Genomic DNA, 17,817 nt, shown 5'->3' on the forward strand with positions numbered 1-17,817 from the left:
AGCTCTGCGGAGCATGCCCGACAGGTCAGGGGTTTGAAGAAGACAGGGTTTTATGAAAACTATGGTGAGCCAACCGTAAAGTGAGAGGATTGCAGTTCGGATGGAGCCCTGTGTTTTCTGTTTATACAGCGTTTCTTTATGTATCCTGGACTGGCCTTGAACTCATAGTGATCTCCCTGTTTCAGCTTCCTAACTGCCTATCGATGGAAACCAGTGCATTCTACCAGTAAACCACATCCCCAGTCTTATCATTATTGAGATAGTCTCACTATGTAGCCCAGGCTAGCCTTGAACTCAGAAAGCTTCCTGCCTCTGCCACCTCTGCTGGGATCAAAGGCATGTGCCTGCACCACCATAGCCAGCCTTTTGTGTTTGAGTATGTGAGTATTTGAGCATGTGAGTAGGAAAAATGTGTAGAAGTCAGAGGACAACTTGCTGGAGTCAGTTCTTACCTCCCACGATGCAGATCCCTGGGTCTGAACTCAGATTGCCAGACCAGCAAGCTTGCTTTACCCCTGGGTCATCCCACTGGCACATTATTAAAAATTAATAATATTTAAATTTATGTGTGCTTTTCTTTTCTTTCTTTCTTTCTTTTTTTTTTTTAAGACAGCCCTGTCTGTTCTGGAATTTGCTATGTAGGCTAGCCTTGAATTCACAGAGATCTACCTGCCTTTTCCTCTGAGTGCTGGGATTAAAAGCACCACCACACCCGACTGTATGTGCTCCCTTCTTATCTGCATGTGTGTGGAATCTGGAGGGCAGCCTCAGGCATAACCCTCAGGAAGGTTATGTCTACCTTGAGACAGGTTCCCTCATTGGCCTGGGTCTTAAAAACTAAGGCTCGAGTGTGGCCAGATCTCCGTCTCAGTGCCAGAGTTAAAAGCAGGCAGCAAGCATAGTGTTTTAATGTGGGCTCTGGGGATCCTGCTTATAAGGCAAGTGCTTCACAGGGGAGCCATTCTTCCTCCCTGGGGCTGAGTTCAAGTCCTTATGCTTAGGGGCAAGCCCTTTACCAGCTGGGTCAGCCCAGAGCCACTGTGCACTCTGCCTTTTCTGACTTCTTGCCTCTGTTCCCAATTCCTGTGGGCTTGTTTGTTTCAGTTTGAGGTGGGGCCTTAGACTGTAGCTCCTGCCTGCACTTTCTCAGTGCTGGGATTATAGCAGGTCTATGTCTATGTAGTGGTCTATGTAGTAGACTATGGCCTGACCCAGGACATGAACCACATTGTCAGGGTTGTCCCAGAAGGAGCACATGGCTGTTTTCTCGAATGTCTATCTATGTGAGGGTTTAAGAGTCCCTCATGTCATGTGGATGCTGGGATTGAACCCTGGTCCTCCGGAAGAGCAGCCAGTGCTCTTAACTGATAAGCCATCTCTCCAGCCCCACATGGCTGTTTTCATTCTTCAACATTGATGAGGTAGGATTACTATCCAAGAGACTTAAGGACAGTTGCTTTATCTTCTGACTTCACCTCTGGGCCTGGTCCCCTGTGCTTGGCACCGTCCAGCTGAGCACTCCCAGCAACCCATGATGCCTGGATGGATTTAAGTCACCAATCTACAGCTGCAGAGCAGAGCCCGGTCCAAACTGGCTACTTCCCATGCTGAGTGAGACCACACCCTTCTCTACCGATCCCAGAGTTCTCCATTGCTGGGAGACCACACTCTACTCTTTGATCCTTGCTGCAACAGATGAGTTAGCAAACTCTTCTAAAACCCTACTTAGGAAAAACACACTTATAGATGAGCTGTTGTGAGCACAGCGAAGCGGTCATCCGGCCTGAGCCACCTGGGGGCCAGCATCTCCTCACATTCTTTACCTCAAGTGGCTCACCCGTTGTCCCAGCCACCTGGTACTACAGCTGGTACCACAGGTCACCAAGTCCCCAGAGGGGGCTTCCTCTTGTCTGCCTCTGCTCATCTGAGGTGGGTCACTCTGCCCTTTCTTTCCCACCCGCCTTGACCCGGTCCCAGGTGCAGCCATTCCCCACCTGAAGAACTGTTGTTCCTGTTATATTTGACATAACACACAAACACATATTAGAATATATCATACATATATTCCAGTTCACTGATATAACCCTGGACCGACCAGGCAGAGCACAAATAGTCACCCTAGTGACAAATCTCCTCTGCTCTGAACTGGCCTTAGCAGACTACCTTGACTTTAGAAGACCCATCTCCATGTTCTGCATACTTCCTGGACTGTGTAGCTCCTTGGGCCCAATCTCTAGCACAAGGACTTCATGGGCCTGAATGGAAAAGCAAGCCTTCATCCTCTGTCTCCCATCCCAAACTTCTCAAGGCCTCCTTATGAGTAAGCGCCAAGGAGCAATGGCCCCGCTTTGCCCTGGCTGGTGCAGAGCCCTGTGTTGTGCAAACGGTCTTGAACTCATCTCTAAGTGGCTAGGAAAGCCAGCCATTACCTGCTCAATGTAACAGGCAGAGGTTAAAGACAATCTACACCATCCTTTGTGAAGTTTGGACAGGAAAACTGTCACCCTCTGTGGGTTTCAATAAACCTTGCTAACACAGACAGTACCAGACAGCAGAAATGTCCTAGAAAGCCTCTCCTCCCACCCCCACCTGCCAACAGTCCCCAGCCAAGCTGTCCCTTGGTGCTTTCAGAGATAGATGTTTCCGTCTTCCACAGGCCTCCGCTACTCACGCATCCGTCTGTCTGTCTGTCTTCCAGAACAAAGGCTCTCAGCAGTGTCTGAACTGGGACCTATTATACCTTGTGCGACCTGATCTCCCACCCCCCGAAAAACAACTGCCCAGATCCAACCCGGAGACATCAGCCGAGTGAACCACGAGGCTCAGGAAGTGGATTTCCGATGGGTCCCGGGGTAGGCGTAGGAGATGGGATGGCGGGTCCCAGGCCTCACTGTGAACGTGTTGATGGGACTCCCATAGTGGGCGTTGCCATGAGGAGACCTGGAAGGAGTGGAGGGCAGAGAGGTGAAGGTTCACAAGCAGCTTGGTTGGTCCTCACTCTATGGCCCTCCCCAGAGCAGAACAATTTAAAACGAGACCTCCAGAGCGAAACCGCAGAGCACCTTTTGGTATCCTATGCTCACTCAAACTCCTTTGCTCTCAGTCTGGGTCTTTCCACCTGGGGCCATTAGCTCTCCCTTTCCTCTACACTGATTTGAAGCCCCGAAACTCCAGAGGATGATGTGGGTGAAGAGGTGTGGGGAAGGAAGGTACTAGACAACAGCACCGTCTCTTATTAAGTCGCAGGCGCTGGCTCGTGGCCTTGGTATTAACCCTGTTCACGCACTCCCAGAGATCCTTCCCGTTTAAGAGAACTCACCTGCTGCCTTTAGTAGGAGCAAAGCCATAGTCCCCAACTTTGCTGCCACTGCCACCACCTCCGCCAGGCGCCTTGTACTTGACCTCGGCCGCGCCCCGGGCGCCCTCCAGCGACAGCCTCCGCGCGTTCAGACCACCGAGGGTCGCGCGGCCCGCAGAGTTGACCCGTCGCATCTCAGGTCCTCCTGGCTGCGGTCCGAAGCAGTTAGGGGAGCTCAGGCTGCGACTAGTGGAGCCACGGGACATCCCAGCGTTGCGATGGGGCTCCCCGACGTACAGGCGTTTCTTGATGAGCGAGCGTTCCCTGCCTGAGAAGCGATCCAGGGCCCCGGGCTCAGAGTATTGAGTTCCCGGGAAGCGCGAGAAGCCACGAGATGAATTGGGGCTCCAGGACTGCCCCAAGTCAGAAAAGTTGTTCCTGGGTGGGGACCCGCGACGGCCCTGATGCTGCTGCCCAGGGACCAGAGGCTCGGGGTCATTGCTGAACTCTGGCGGAGGAGGAATGATGTCAAAGCTGAACTCCTCCTCCTCCTCCTCTTCCCTCTTGTAGGAAGGAGAGGGAGGAGAAGAGAAGGACTTGGGCAGGGCGCGGCCTTGGGGTAGGCTTGAGGGAGCTGGTCTTTCCTGGGACATAGGGGCTGGGGATTCAGCCTTGGTCCACCCATGCCTGTAGGTTGGCTCTGAGCCTGGTGCATCTCGTCCCTGCTGGAGCTTCCACTGACTGGGCCCAGTGGGCCGTGCTGAGGCCAGCTGGGAGTCCTCTGTCTCACTGGGCACCTTAGGGACCACAATGAAGGAGTTGGGCCGGCTTCCTTTGTAAAAGATGCTGTCAGAGCAGGCCTCTGCTTGGTTGCTATGATTACGGAGACTCCCTGGCAAAGAGGACCGTCCAATCGCAGTCCCTCCGTGCCTAGTCTTCTGTGCCCTCTGTCTGGCCGCGAGGAGCAGGGCCATTGGAGAGCCCTGCTCTACCACTTCCCCAGTGACCGGGTGTCTGAGGACTTGGTCAGCTGGCTGGACTGGTGTGAGAGATTTGGCTGGATGGTTTTGGAGCTCCTTTTCATCCACAAGATCTCCTGAGTCTGTAGCCTCCCCTCTGGCCCTAGTGGGAGTCACTACAGCAATCCCGCGGCTGTGGTTATTCTGGCTGCGATGGGGTCTGTAGAGAAATGGTGCTTCTTCTCCACCGGTGGACATCTTCGGTGGGAGAGCTGGAGGAGAGGGGGCGCCATTTGTCGACAGTTGGGTAGTCACTGCATTTTCTTGAGATTCTGGCTTTTCTCTCTGTCTCACAGAGGCAAGGTCCTTCTCTGCCATCAGCTGAGATGATGGGGTGGGCAGCCCAGGTGCGTCCTTCAGTAGCGTGGCCTGCCCAGGTGCATCTTTGGGTGGTGTGTCCTGCTCAGGTGTGTCCTTGGATGGTGTGCCCTGCCCAGGTGTGTTCTTGGATGGTGTGGCCTGCCTAGGTGTGTTTTTGGGTGATGTGGTCTGCTCAGATGTAGGCTTGAGTGGCAAGGTTAGCCCAGGTGAGACCTTAGGTAGTATGGCTTGCCCAGGTGTAGGCTTGAGTGGTATGGTGGGCCCAGGTGTGGCCTTGGGTGGTGTGGTGGGACTGTGTACAACCTTGGACTGGAGTGTTGTGGCAGGCAGAGGGGCAGTAGATGGCTGGGGTGGATTCTTGCTGGCAGGCTTATGGAATCTGCCATTATCAGTCCCGTTTTCAAAGGTTCTTCCACCATCCAGCCGGGGTTTGGGGGGCAGAGACGCTAAGCTAGGCTTGCCTTCTTTCTCTGCGGAGGAGGCAAAGCGAGCCTCTAGCTCATTCCGGATCTGCCTGACACTGGGGCCGGGAGTATCCTGGGGGATGTAATCCACAGGGGGTAGGACCAGGCTGCTGGAGGCTTCTCGCTCTGATAGGCTGCTGCTGGAGGGGCTCTTCTCAGGAGCACAGGGATGTATCTTCTCAGGCAGGCTTGGAGGAGTGGCCTCCTCTGATAGGCTAGTGCCCTTCTTGGTCTCCTTGTCCTTCAAGGCCACCGTAGGGACTGGCCTGTAGCTGAGTGACCGATCCTCTTTCCTGGACCCACAAAGATAGGCTGCCAGCTCACTTCGAAGCTTTTCCATCTGCCGGGGGTCTCTCCAGTCAACAGGTTCTGACGAGTCTGTGTCCTCCAGACTTGGGGGGCTGGGCTTGGGGTTGAGGGCAGGTGAACTGGATTTGGGAGTCTTCATAAATCCAGCTGCCCGCTCAGTAGAGGGCAAAGGAGGAGCGGCTGGGGGCAGAGAAGATGCTGGCAGAGGGAGTGGGGGAGCCGGTGGAGGCAAGGGAGGAGCTGGAGGTGGAGCTCCAGTTTGTCCATTTGTCTGGGGTTCAGACTGCCTGAGCTTTGGGCTGCCTGGTGCCTCCAACCTGGACTCTCTGGGCTGCTCTGGCTCCAGGGCCCTGTCTGTGTAAACTTGAGAAGCAGGGCGGCCATCGAAGCTGTGAGGCAGTGGGAGATGGGCGGAGGTCTTCTGGGTGTCTTCATCCTCCTCTGGAAAAGCCCCTGGTGCTTCCTGAACTGGGATAGATGAGGTCCTGACTGGGGTTGGGGGAGGCACCTTCGGGGACCTGGGGAAGGTGAGGTGGGGCTCTGGGCTAGGCCCTAGGGGGCTCCTCTTTAGTTCAGCAGGGCTTTTGGGGGGGCTGGTCCTGGGGTCCTCGGGCTGCCTGCCATTGAGTGCTACTTCTGATTTCCACTTGATAATAGCCCCAGTGGGGAAGAGACGAGTTCCAGTTGTGTGAGGAGAAACTGGAGCTGGGGCTCCTTGGGCTGGCAGAGAAGGTGGAGGGGGGTTGAGTGATGGCGGGGCAGGGGGGATGAAGTCAGGAGGGGTAGGTGTGGATGGCGGGGATAAGGTGTCTAATGCTGGGGGTGGAGGTGGGGCTGTGCTGGGTGGGGGTGGGGGTTCCACCAGCAGGGGAGGGGGAGGAGGAGGAATAGCAGGAGGTGGCGGTGGAGTGGACTCCCCTGGAGGCTGTGAAGTGTCCTGGGGTGGCCCTGGAGCTGGGCCTGGGGGAGGTGGAGGGATGGATGTGTCCAGATCGTAGTGTACCGGCCTTAGGTCACCCACAGAGCTGTATAGTCGGAGGTTGCCATTCACTAGTATGCTGGTACCTGAGAGAAGAAGGCAGAGATATGGAGCTGAGCTGGTCTCCAATCACACTTGCTGCTTTACCTTTGCTTTGGTGTGTGAGTACGGGGAGGGGCAGGACCATGGCATATCTGCGGCGGACTGAGGAATAAATCCTTTCCTCTCACCATGTGGCTTCTGGAGACTGAGCTCAGCGTTCATTTGGTGGCTCACCCTATCCCCTGAGCTATCTTTCCCACCCAAAGCCAGTCTCTGTGCCTGGCACAGAGGGGTTGGCCAAGGGAAACACTAGTTCGAGCCCTTTTATCCTAAACCCCACTGAGGAAGCAGCAATCCCGCTCCGTCCTGAGCAGGTAGGAGTGGTCCTCTTCCTGTGTTAGCGGGGTATCCCCCCCCCCCCCCCGGGCCCTGGGTGCTTGCAGAAGGAAGCAGTCTGTGGACACAGCTAACTCTCGCTTTTAGGAGACCCCCTGCAGCGGAGTGTTTGGACTGGTGATGGTGGAACGAGGGAGGGCGATGTGGCTACAGAGATGGACACCTGGACAGCAGCTACACGCTCGCTTCTGCGCTCCACTGAAGAGTCTACCTCCTTCCGCCATGTTTGTTTTCCCTTCTCCCTCCCCAGAGTGCTTAGGAGAGAGCAGCGAGCCTGGAGCAGGGCTTCCTGGGAAGGCTCCTCCCAGCCATGTGATGCTGGGGACTTGAAAAGGAGCACTTGGGTGTCCTGGCGGCCATAACAGAAGCAGCAGCAGGACACTACCCGCTGAAGCTAATTCTTGTTTCTAGGGATCAAATCCAGGGCCTTGCTCATGTTAGGTAATGCTGACCTCTGGTCTCCACACACTCCTCCACTTGCTCTATACTCTGCCCCTGAAGCTCACTCTGTAAGGGTCAAACCGATAATTCCATAAACTAGTAAATCATTACCACCGAGAAGGCAGTAATAAAAACAGCAAGGGAGGGGTGCTGAGAGGTGCCGTTTAATTAGGAAGGCCCACTGGGAAGGTGACCTCGGAGCCGAGGGACAGTAGGAGTGGGCTGCAGTGCAGACCCTAGGGTGAAAACCTGCCTGGGCTAGCTCAGGAAATGTCTTTCTGCAGAGGTGGGGGAGGGACAAGGAATCAGTGACGGAGACGTGCAGTTCTCAGGAACCTTTGCTCAGTCACCCATCTGGTTTCACTAAGTGGCTCACATCCATCCCATACATTGATCAGGCTAGAGTCGAGGCAGATTCAGAGATCAGTTTGTCTGACCCAGAGGTCTTTATGCTGCTTTCTGTCCTGCCACGACATCTCCCCCCGCCCCCCTCTAAAATGGGTGTTAGCCAACCTGGGCTCTCCGCATCTCCCAGGCCCACTATTCTTGCCCACCTCGGTCAGTTGCTAGAGATCAGTAGCTAGAGCAGGCTGGGGAAATGGAGCCATTTGTTTTGTTTTAAATTCAGGGCCCAGGCAGGGTGGGAAAGCAGATGAAGAAGCACAAGATCAGAGTTCTCTTACCTCCCACTTCTTTATCTGCAAAATCTTCTGGGACAGATGGGGTGGGCACAGCCAGCCCATGGTTCTCCTGGGCATTCTGAAAGAGAGGGGGGCACATGGAGAGATGAACAGACAACTCAAACCCTGGCTGCGAGTCTTCTATTCCTGAAGGAACTGCAGGAATGGCAGTAGCCACACAACTCCGTAAGTGAACTCACGGATTTTAGATGAATTAATTATCTGTGCAGTGCCCACAGAGGCCAGGAGAAGACAAACCGGAGTCACACACGGTTGGAAATGAGCATGCGGCTGCTGGGAACTGAACCTGCCCTCTGCAAGAGCAGCCAGTGCCCTTAACTGATAAACCATCTCTCCTGCCCCAGGAGTGAATTTTAAAAATGAATGTGGGTTGGGGATGTTCTTCAGTTGGTAGAATGTTTGCCTAGTAGTGTACACAAAGCTCTAAGTTCGAGCCCCAATAGGGTAAAACTGTGTGTGGTAGGCTATGTCTGGAATCTCAGAACTCAAGGCAGGATCAGAAGTTCAAGGACATCCTCAGCCACATAGTGATTTGAGGCTATCCTGTGATACATGAGACTTTGTCAAACAAACAAATAAACAAACACCAAGTGTCCTCAGCTAGAAATGTACGCTTTGAGCTCCCAGATTGTTCACTGTTCAATACATAAATGAGAATAACCACAAAACAATATTAGTTACAGATCAAATCTGCAAATACAGAATCAGCAAAGACAAGGATCACCTATATATGAATAAAAAAATCTCAGTTAAATGCAAACCACGGAACCAGGCATGCTGTCACCTGCTCAGAGCCATCCTGGTCTACATCATGAGTTTCAGGCTACAGTGAGACCCTGTCAAAACAAAACCAAATCCTATCAAAAAACCAAATTGAGGGCTGGTGCAATGTCTCAGAGGTAAAGGTGCATGCTCCCAAGGCTAATGACTGAGAAGCTGAGCTCATCTCTGGGGCCCAGAATGGAAGGAGAGAACCAGCTCCTGGAAACTGTCCCCAAACCTAACACAAAGAACCCTGCAGTGACTCAGCTGCCAAAAGCATCCTCATCCTGACCTCCAGTTGACTCCAGGTTTTCATCGGGAATTTACAGAAGAGTAAGTGTTGAAGCAAGGCTCTGCAAGCCGTGCAGGTGCCTCTGATCTCTAACCAAGTATGTTTGCACAGCTGTCCCTTTGTGAATCTGGTTTGCATTCAGTCTGCCCCCCCCCCAACACATTTCCATAGATCAACAAAGTGCACACACCTGCCATTTGGAAGGTTGGCAGAGCCTGTATGTGCTTCTCGGGGGTCTCAGTGCCTGGCCTCTGGTCCCCAAGCCCACTCTCCTTTGCTGCTCACCTAGTGTCGCCAGCCTACATTCTAGTCTGACAGTTCCTCTCCCAAGCCGCAGGCTGCACTCCTCCTGGGGCTGGAGTTGGGCAAGCAGTCTATCTCTCACCTTCTTTATTTCCTTTCCTCGAGCCACCGTCCTTCGCCTCAGTGTCACTATGTAGCTGAAGATGACCTCGAACGCCTGGTTTTCCTGCCTTCACCTCCGTTGCTGGGACCGCAGCTCTCACCACCACCCCTGGCTCATGTGGCATTAAAGATCAAACCCAGGGCTCTGTGCATGAGAGGCAAGCATCCTACCAGCCGAGCCACATCCCAGCGCCCCCTCCACTAATTCTAATAATACTAAGAGCTCCTTGTGCTCTGTTCAGAACCATTTCTGTCACCACTCAATGAGAAAGATGTCCCCTGCGTGTACCGGATGAGGAAACAGACTCCCAGGAATGTTTCAGAGGTAATTTAAAACATACATCTGCTGGCACTGCCGAACCCAGGTCCTGGGCATTGTGTATCACCAGAGCCCTTCCTTTAAGGACTGCCCAGCTGCCCTTTGTAAATGGGCTTTGGAGCAAATGGGCTTGATGTGATCCAGCCCTGCTACCTAGCCATAGGACTGAGGGAAGTACTTTAACCATCCATAGCTGATATCTCTATCTGTGAACTTGGGCTAAAGCCAGAAGGTACCGATGCATCCATCTGTGATGGTTTTAATAGGAACAGTCTCCATAGACTCACGTATTTGAATGCCTGGTCCATGGGGAGGCACTATTAGGAGGTGTGGCCTTGTGGGAGGAGGTATGTGACTATGGAGTTGGGCTTTGAGGTCTCGTATGCTCTTAAGTAGCCCCTGTGGGGCAGTCCCCTGCTGCCTGTGGATTGAGATGAACTAATTCTCAGCTCCTCCTCCAGAGCCATGTCTGCTTGCATGCCGCATGGTGACTCTCGCCATGAAGATAACGGACCGAACCTCTGAAACTATAAGCCAGCCCCAGTTAATTGTTTTCTGTTATAAGAGTTGCCATGGTCATGGTGTCTCTTGACAGCGATCAAACCCCAACTAAGACCACATCGTAAGAGCTATGAAGAGGCAATGTCTGGAAAACACTGGGCTCATGGCACACGGAAGTCAATAAGTGTTCCTAATGGCACAAAGGTGCCACCCCATCCCCTGTGCAAGCCAGGCCCTACTAACATGCTGCTCTCCTGCACCAGCCAGGCAAGGCTCTCCCCACCAGAAGTCCAGTGTACTACCCACTTCACCATCTCCATTAACAAGGCAAACACCTTTTGATTGCTTTCTTGGTAGTTCTTATATTTTTTTGAGACATGGTTTCTTTACTGGACTGGAGTTGGCTACATAGGTCAGGCTAGATACCTAGTGAGCCCCCAGAAATCTGTTTCCCCTTCCCAGCACTGGGATTAAAAAGGTTGTGTGTGTGTGTGTGTGTGTGTGTGTGTGCTATATGTCTGCAGGTACCCTCAAAGGTTAAAAGAAGGTGTCAGATCCCCAGGAAATATAATTATACTGGTTATGAATCACCATGTGGGAGATGGAATTTATAAGAGGAGCAAGACCTTCTCTTCAGCCACTCTAGATGTTTTGTTTGTCTGTTTGTTTGTTTGTTTGTTTTTTGAGACAAAGTCTGTATGTAGCCTAGCTTTTCTGGAATTTACTCTGAGGACCAGAGTGACCTTGAACTCACAGGGTTTTGTCTACCTTAGCCTTCTGAGTGCTAGAATTAAAGGTGCATGCCAACACACTCAGCTCTAGATAATTCTTGATGAGTGGGGATTTCTTGGTGTCCACAGACCTACCAGGTCTTAAGGCATCCTCAAATTAGAGGCAGAAAGTCCAGTTGTTACTGGGCCTGCTGTTATTAACCCCCTAGGCTTAGGGGCTTAGTAAGGTAGATGCTCTCAAATTATCAGGTTGCTAGGACCCTCAGGGCCTTGTTGGTAATCTGTGGCTGCTACATCCTTTTCATACTCATAAACAATTCTGACTTCTCTACTTCAGTGACATACAAGTTCTTTACTGATTCTGTCCCCGCTCAGCAGAGGAGTCTCCCCAGACCTTCTGAGAAGCACCACACACATGGAAATTGCTAATCATCTCAACTGAAGACAGTCTCTCTGGTGTGAGGGGGCCAAGGTTGAGAGCTCTGCTGACTCTGGAGCGTAACTGGAAATCAGAAAGGTTTGAGACTTAGCATCAAAAGGTCTCGAGTCCTGTGTGAGCTCAGCTTTGTCAGCAGTGTGACCCTAGGTGGGCAGTGACAGATCAGAATGGAGACAGTGCTGCTGTCCCTGCTGCACGGTGGAACTGGGAGCTTGCCTTATGTTCACTCAAAGTCGCTTAACTCAGCCAGTGATACTTGCAAAGACAAAACAAACCAATAAAAACAAGGTCTTGCTATATAGTCTCACTCACATTCACAATCCCCCTGTCTCAGTCTCCTGAGGGCTAGAATTACAGTGTGCTACCACAGAGATCCATTTATTCATGTGTGTGATTCTTTAACCCTCATGTATGTCTGTCTGTGCACCACGCGCATGCCTAGTGCTTCCAAAGAGCAGGAGAGAGGATTAGATCCTGAGTTACAGACGGTGAGCGGCCATGTGGATGCTGGAACTGAACCCAGGTCCTCAGCAAAAACAAGTGCTCTTAGCCAGAGGATCTAACTAACACCCAAGAATGGAGTGTTAAGATCCTGTGATTTGGTAAACTGCTTACAGCCAGTAACTGCCAACCGTCCCTCACTGCTCTTCTTTGTAGCACATCCCCCCCCCTCCAGGATCATACAGAGCCTGTAAACGCACCTCCAAGCCCTCCTCTTTATTTTTATGTGTGTATGTACATGTGTGCCTATGTATGTTCGGGTGTGTGTGTATGTGTCGGCCGGTAGGGAGGCTGCACGCTCAGGCACACTTGCCACAGGATATTTGCAGAAGTCAGAGGACAACCTTGGGTGTTGCTCTTCACCTCCTGCACCAGGCCAGCTGGCCACACACGTCCCCTTCCAGGGGCTCTCCTCACCCATCCTTGATCTCACATAGGAGTGCTGCCATTCCAGGCACTCACCTTTCTGTGGTCCTCATGCTTACACGCAAGCTCTTTCCCCACTGAGCCCTCTCAGTGTTATGAAAAAGATAAAGAGAGGGGAGGAGATATGTTCTATGGAGGTGTGGTAAGGTGTGGGGGGAATGGGGTGCCTCTGGCAGATCCATGTTGGGCATCTCTTCCCCCTGAGGGACCAGCCACGTGACAGTATAGTATAGGATAGAGTTTATTCAGGGCATGGGGAGGGGAATCAAGAGGGTAGTAGAGGCAGAGAAAGAAGAGAAGAGGCCAGCCATGAGCACGTGGAGAAAGTGGGGGGAAGGGAATGGGGAGAGGAGGAACAAAGGGGTTAAGAGCAAGAGAGCAAGAAAGTGGGGGGGGGGGCAGGCAGCCCCTTTTATAGTGCCAAGTAACTGGGGTGGAGCATACCTGGCTGTTGCCAGGTAACCGTGGGATGAAGCCTAGACAGAATCCTAACACTCATTAACTCTGGACCCTCTTCTTCATGAGGATTTGCCTCAGTTCCCAGAGTCTAAGGAGGATGGCGAGACATTAGGCAGCCATGAGGGTGATACCCTACAATTCTGCACTGCCCACACTGAACTGATAATCCTCTGGGCCTGTGCTCTTGATCCCAGCGGTCCCAGTCCCCATACCAAAGATGGAAGCTCCAATCTGTTTTCCTGGGTCTGAGATTTAAATGAGCTCATGTTTGCCTCCTCTCCTGTGTGCTGGAAGCAGCTGCTAAAAGCTACTGCAGTGAGATATGAGAAGAAAACACAGGGGCTTGGGCAGCCTGGGACTGCTTGGTTTGCAGCTGGGATGAGGCTGGACCTCGGGGCTTCCTGGTGTGTGTGTGTGTGGGGGGGATACTAAGAAGCCAGCCAAGTCTGAGCTGCTACGGCAAGTCATGCTATGATGACAGGCTTCCATGCTGTGGTCTGGGGAGGCTGACTTGTTGGCAGTGCTTTAGAATCAGAAGGGCTGGATGTTGTGGTGTATACCTAAAAAGGAAGGAGTTCGAGGCCACCTCACCTGAAGAGTGAAACCCTGAAAATCTAGACTTCATTTCCAGCACCCCAAAACAAGCAAGCAGGTAGGCAGTGGTGGTGCAGGACTTTAATCTCAGCACTTGGAAGGCAGAGGCAGGTGGAGTTCTAAGTTTGAAGCTAGCCTGGTCTACATGGGGAGTTCCAGGACAGCCAGGGCTACACAGAGAAACCCTGTCTCACAAAAACCAAAGGAAACAAGGATGGAGAAAGGCAGAAGGAGGAGGGTGGGCAGGGGGAAGGCAGAGGTGATGTACCAGTTGGCAAAGGGCTTGTCATGAATGCTTAAGCAGACTCCAGTCCCCACGGGAAAGCCTCATGCTGGAGGCAGGTGAATCTCAGAAGCTCACTGGCTGCCCAGCCTAGGGAATGAATGATACAGTGTGGTGTGGTTGAGGTAGACAGTGGACAATGACATCTGCCCTCCACACACGTACGCAAACGTATGCACATGCCCATGTGTACGTAATCAAGTACTACACCATGCACATACTTATGCACATGCCCACATATATGTAATCAAGTACATACACCATGCAAAGAAAAGGATGGCTCCTGGGATGCAGCTGTCACCACAGTGCATGATGATGTCTAGGTTGGATCCCGAGCTCTGCAAACACTAAGTACAGCAGCACACACTATAGTCCCAGCACTTAAGAAGAGGAGGCAGGAGGATCACCCTCAGCTATAGAATGAATTCTGAGTCCACTCTGGACTGGAGACAATCTCAACAGCAAAAACAGAACCTCTGTGTTACAATTCAGTGGGAGCTTCCTTGCCTGGCACACGTAAAACCCTGGGTTCACTTCCCAGCACAAACAGAAAAACATTTGCAAGCAAGATGCTGTGGACTGCTGTCTACATGCAGGTGAGGGCAGGCACAAGGTAAGGCGAGAGTCTGTGTGTGACTAGGCAGTGGAAAAGGAAGGCGGGCTGAGCGTTTTAGAGAAGAGTACCGGGAGACAGAGGAAGAGATGAAGAGGAGACAAGATGGAACCTACAGGAGAGGACGAGGAGCCAGAAACACACAGTCCTGGGAGCCATAAGTGTCTGGGGATTTTTTTAGATGATTAAATAAGAAGTAGGGTGCGTTTGCCCCATCGAGGTGTGTGGCTTGTGTTTATATCAACTGAGTTTTGAGTTCATTGTGCGGGCGTTAAGTGGGTTGAGAATTTACTGATATAAATCTGACTGATAAATTACAAGCCTCTGAAGTTTTGATTGTACAGGGTTACAGGGATTTGTGACAGCTAACCAGAGAGTGCAGATGGCTGGGAATGTGAGCAGAGGCTGCGAACAGGCTGGCCTGCCTGCCGGTGCCTTGCCGGTGGTAGCATAGATTGCTTTTTTTTTCTATTTCCCACTACAGGATGCTTTCTGTCTTCCAGCATCCTAGGGGAAGAACTCCAATTACCTTCCCACAGGAAGCATAAGGTGGACTTCACACAGCCCGGTCACCATCTCTCCACTCCACAAACCCAAACTCCTGGAGAAGACCCACCTTGCTCCTCAGCAAGTGGGCTCTTTGCAGCAACCTTCTTCTCTGGGGCAGAGACCCATCCTTTCCACATGTTTGTGTATCGTTGTGTTTGAGGTGAATGGAGTTGGTTCTCTCTTTCATAGTTCTGTGGGCCCCAGGGATTGAACTCAGGTCCTCGGGCTTGCACAGTGCATAGTTTACCTGCTGAGCCACCTTGCTGACCATAGAGACACCCCTGAAGGGGTTGTGCAGAGGTTCTAAGGCTGTAGAGCAGAGGTTCTCAACTCATGGGTCGGGAGACCCCTTGAGGGTTGTTGAATGAATGAGCCTTTCATAAGAGGTTGTTTAACACCATCAGAGAACATGGAAACCTACACAGCAAAACTACAGTTATGAAGAACTGTCAAGGGTCACCGCATTGGGAAGGTTGAGAAGCGCTGCTCTGGAGTGGGGTGAGTAGCTTGAAGAAGCCCCCAGACTTGGCAGAACCTGCCTCCTGCCCTCTGAAAACTGCTACAGCTTATGGGGTTCTTTCCTGCCTGGTCTGTTCTCATTTGCCTGCTCAGCTTCTATTGTCTTTTAAACCTCAGTTTATTTATGTACCTGAGTGTTCTATGTACACCTCCAGGCAGAAGGGGGCATCGGATCCCATCACAGATGGTTGTGAGCCACCGTGTGGTTTCTGGGGAATTGAACTCAGGACCTCCGGAAGAGCAGTCAGTGCTCTTAAACCACTGAGCCGTCTCTCCAGCCTCTGAACTCCAGTTTAGATGCTTCTCCTCTGTGAAGTTCTTCTTGGCAATCCAAGTAGGAGTTAACTTCCCTTCCCTGTGAATTCTACAGGCCTTAGGACACTCACTACTTTTATCTCCTGAAAACACTGCTCAGCGTCCGTCATACAGAGCAACCCAGTTAGCCTACCCAGGAACCAGAAGAGACTTGTTATTTCCTTTCCTGGTGAGGAATGTGAGGCACAGATTGGCTGAGGCCATCGCCCAAGGTCACACAGCACGTGGCTACAGCATTTGCTCTTTATGCCTCCTGTGGGTTACGGTGCACACCATTACTGGCTAGAGCATGCCACCATGTTGTATACAGACAGACAACTGAACGAGCACCTTCTGGAGGAGTAAATTCTGGAGTGAGTGGTAGGAAGAATATAGGAGAGAGAAAAATCTGTTTTTCTCATGCCAGCTCAGCCATGAATCAGCTCCGAGCAGAGTTGGCCCACCTTGCCTGGAAACATGGTACTTTGTGAGGTTGGCTCATATAGTATCCCTTCTGTGGTTCCCTAACCTTGGCTGTGTGGATGGTGACCTAGATATACGTTGATACTCAGGTCACCCTACAAGGACAGAGCGTTAGGACAGCCTACTTCCGTGGCCTCTGGGCAGTTGTCTAACTCCCAGGAGGAGGGTCAGGAAAGGTTCTCAGAAGCAGAGTTTCCAGGAGCCACCAGACAGCAATCATGGTGTGTGTGTGTGTGTGTGTGTGTGTGTGTGCTATGCTCTACCCTACTTACCTAAACACCACTTTATCCTTGGTCTCTAGCTCTGGTAAAATAGCAAACTCTCCAGGAAGCTGTCTGTGGGGGTCAGCCTGTGCCTCCGCACACTGCACTTAAGGGGTGGCTGTCCACACTCTGAGGAGTGGACCTGCCTGTGGGCAACAAGCAGCAGACGCTCAGCGAGTACCTGAGCCTTGCAGGGCCATGCCCTTTCCTGCTGTGGCAGGCGCCCTCCCTCAGTGCCTGGGGCGGAGTCCAGCTGGGCTCTGCCAGTCAGAAATGTCTTGAAACTGGGCCTCAGCATTTCCTTGTCTCCCCAGCCTGACAACACCCAGAAGCTAGGGCCATGGGTCATCTCACAGGGGCCCACGGCTGGTGCCTCAGTTCAGTGAAAGGCATGGGCAGTGAGCCAACTGCTCCTGCATGACTCGGGGAGCCTGGTGGAGAGGGGTAACCACTCCGAGATTTCCTTCTTATTTCTTTATTTCTCCCTTTAAAAAGAAACAAAGAAACCAGAGCCCCATGTAGCCCAGGCTAGTCTTTAACTCTGCTTATAGCCAAGACTGGCCTTGAACTTGTGATCCTCCTGCCTCTGTATCCTATGTGCACAAGTCATCATGCCCAGATACTTTTCTTTATATTTGTGTGTGCACACACTATGACAAGCCGTGGGAGCCATTTCCCCCCACCATATGGACCTCAGGGATCAAATTTAGGTCATCAGATTTGGCAGCAAGTGCCTTTTCCTATTAAGCCATCTTACAGGTCCTCAGTTTCCTTTCTTAACAAGTGATCGTATATCATTTGCAATAATAATAAAAAAACACTCAACATAGTTATGATTCTCAATCATAGGGTGTTTGGTTCATACTCATAACCCACACAGCTGGCTGGGAGAGTGAGGCAGGCCGAACAGGCTGAGTCCCAGGTTAACCTGGACAACAGAATAAGACTGTCTTTAAAGACTCGTCTTCATAACTAGAACCAAGCAGACATATAGTATCATTCAGCCTGGTGACACACGCCTGTAATTTCCACTTGGAAGGCAGAAGCAGGGGGATTACTACAAGTTTGAAGCTAGCCTGGGCTATGTGTGGGGGCCCTATCTCGAACTAAAACAAAACATAAAACAAAACCAAAATATGAGCTGGGTGTAGTAGCGAACTCCTATAATCCCAGCCCTTGGAAAGCAGAGGTGGGAGAATCAGTGAGTTCAAGGGCCAGCCTGAGCTATATGAAGTTCTGTCTCAAAACAAGCTAAGCAGCATCTCAACTAGTTATCACAAAGGCAGAGGCAGCACCTGTCAAAGCTCAGTGAGTTTCCCTCCTGCCTCCCAGTTCTTCTCTGCCTTGGGATGGTTGGATGGAGGCTGAGACATGCTCACCGCCCCAAAAAGCAGGGCAGAGAAGGGAGGTGTTT

At 51.9% G+C, this 17,817-nt stretch overlaps 1 protein-coding gene across 1 annotated transcript in view; it reads right to left on the reverse strand.

Annotated features, from left to right (window-relative positions):
* Positions 1–2,822: 2,822 nt before the first annotated feature.
* The window catches only part of LOC308421012 (uncharacterized protein C6orf132 homolog), a gene marked incomplete at both ends in the record, with an annotated part of 30,455 nt that continues 15,460 nt past the window's right edge, over positions 2,823–17,817 (reverse strand). Inside the window, 3 exons of the mRNA XM_080917304.1 lie at positions 2,823–2,940; positions 3,320–6,476; positions 7,953–8,028. Of these exons, the coding sequence (XP_080773430.1) occupies positions 2,823–2,940; positions 3,320–6,476; positions 7,953–8,028 (3,351 nt within the window). The remainder of the gene's footprint in view (positions 2,941–3,319; positions 6,477–7,952; positions 8,029–17,817) is intronic.

Source organism: Micromys minutus (genome assembly GCF_963924665.1).
Source record: "Micromys minutus genome assembly, chromosome: 5".
NCBI lineage: Eukaryota > Metazoa > Chordata > Mammalia > Rodentia > Muridae > Micromys > Micromys minutus.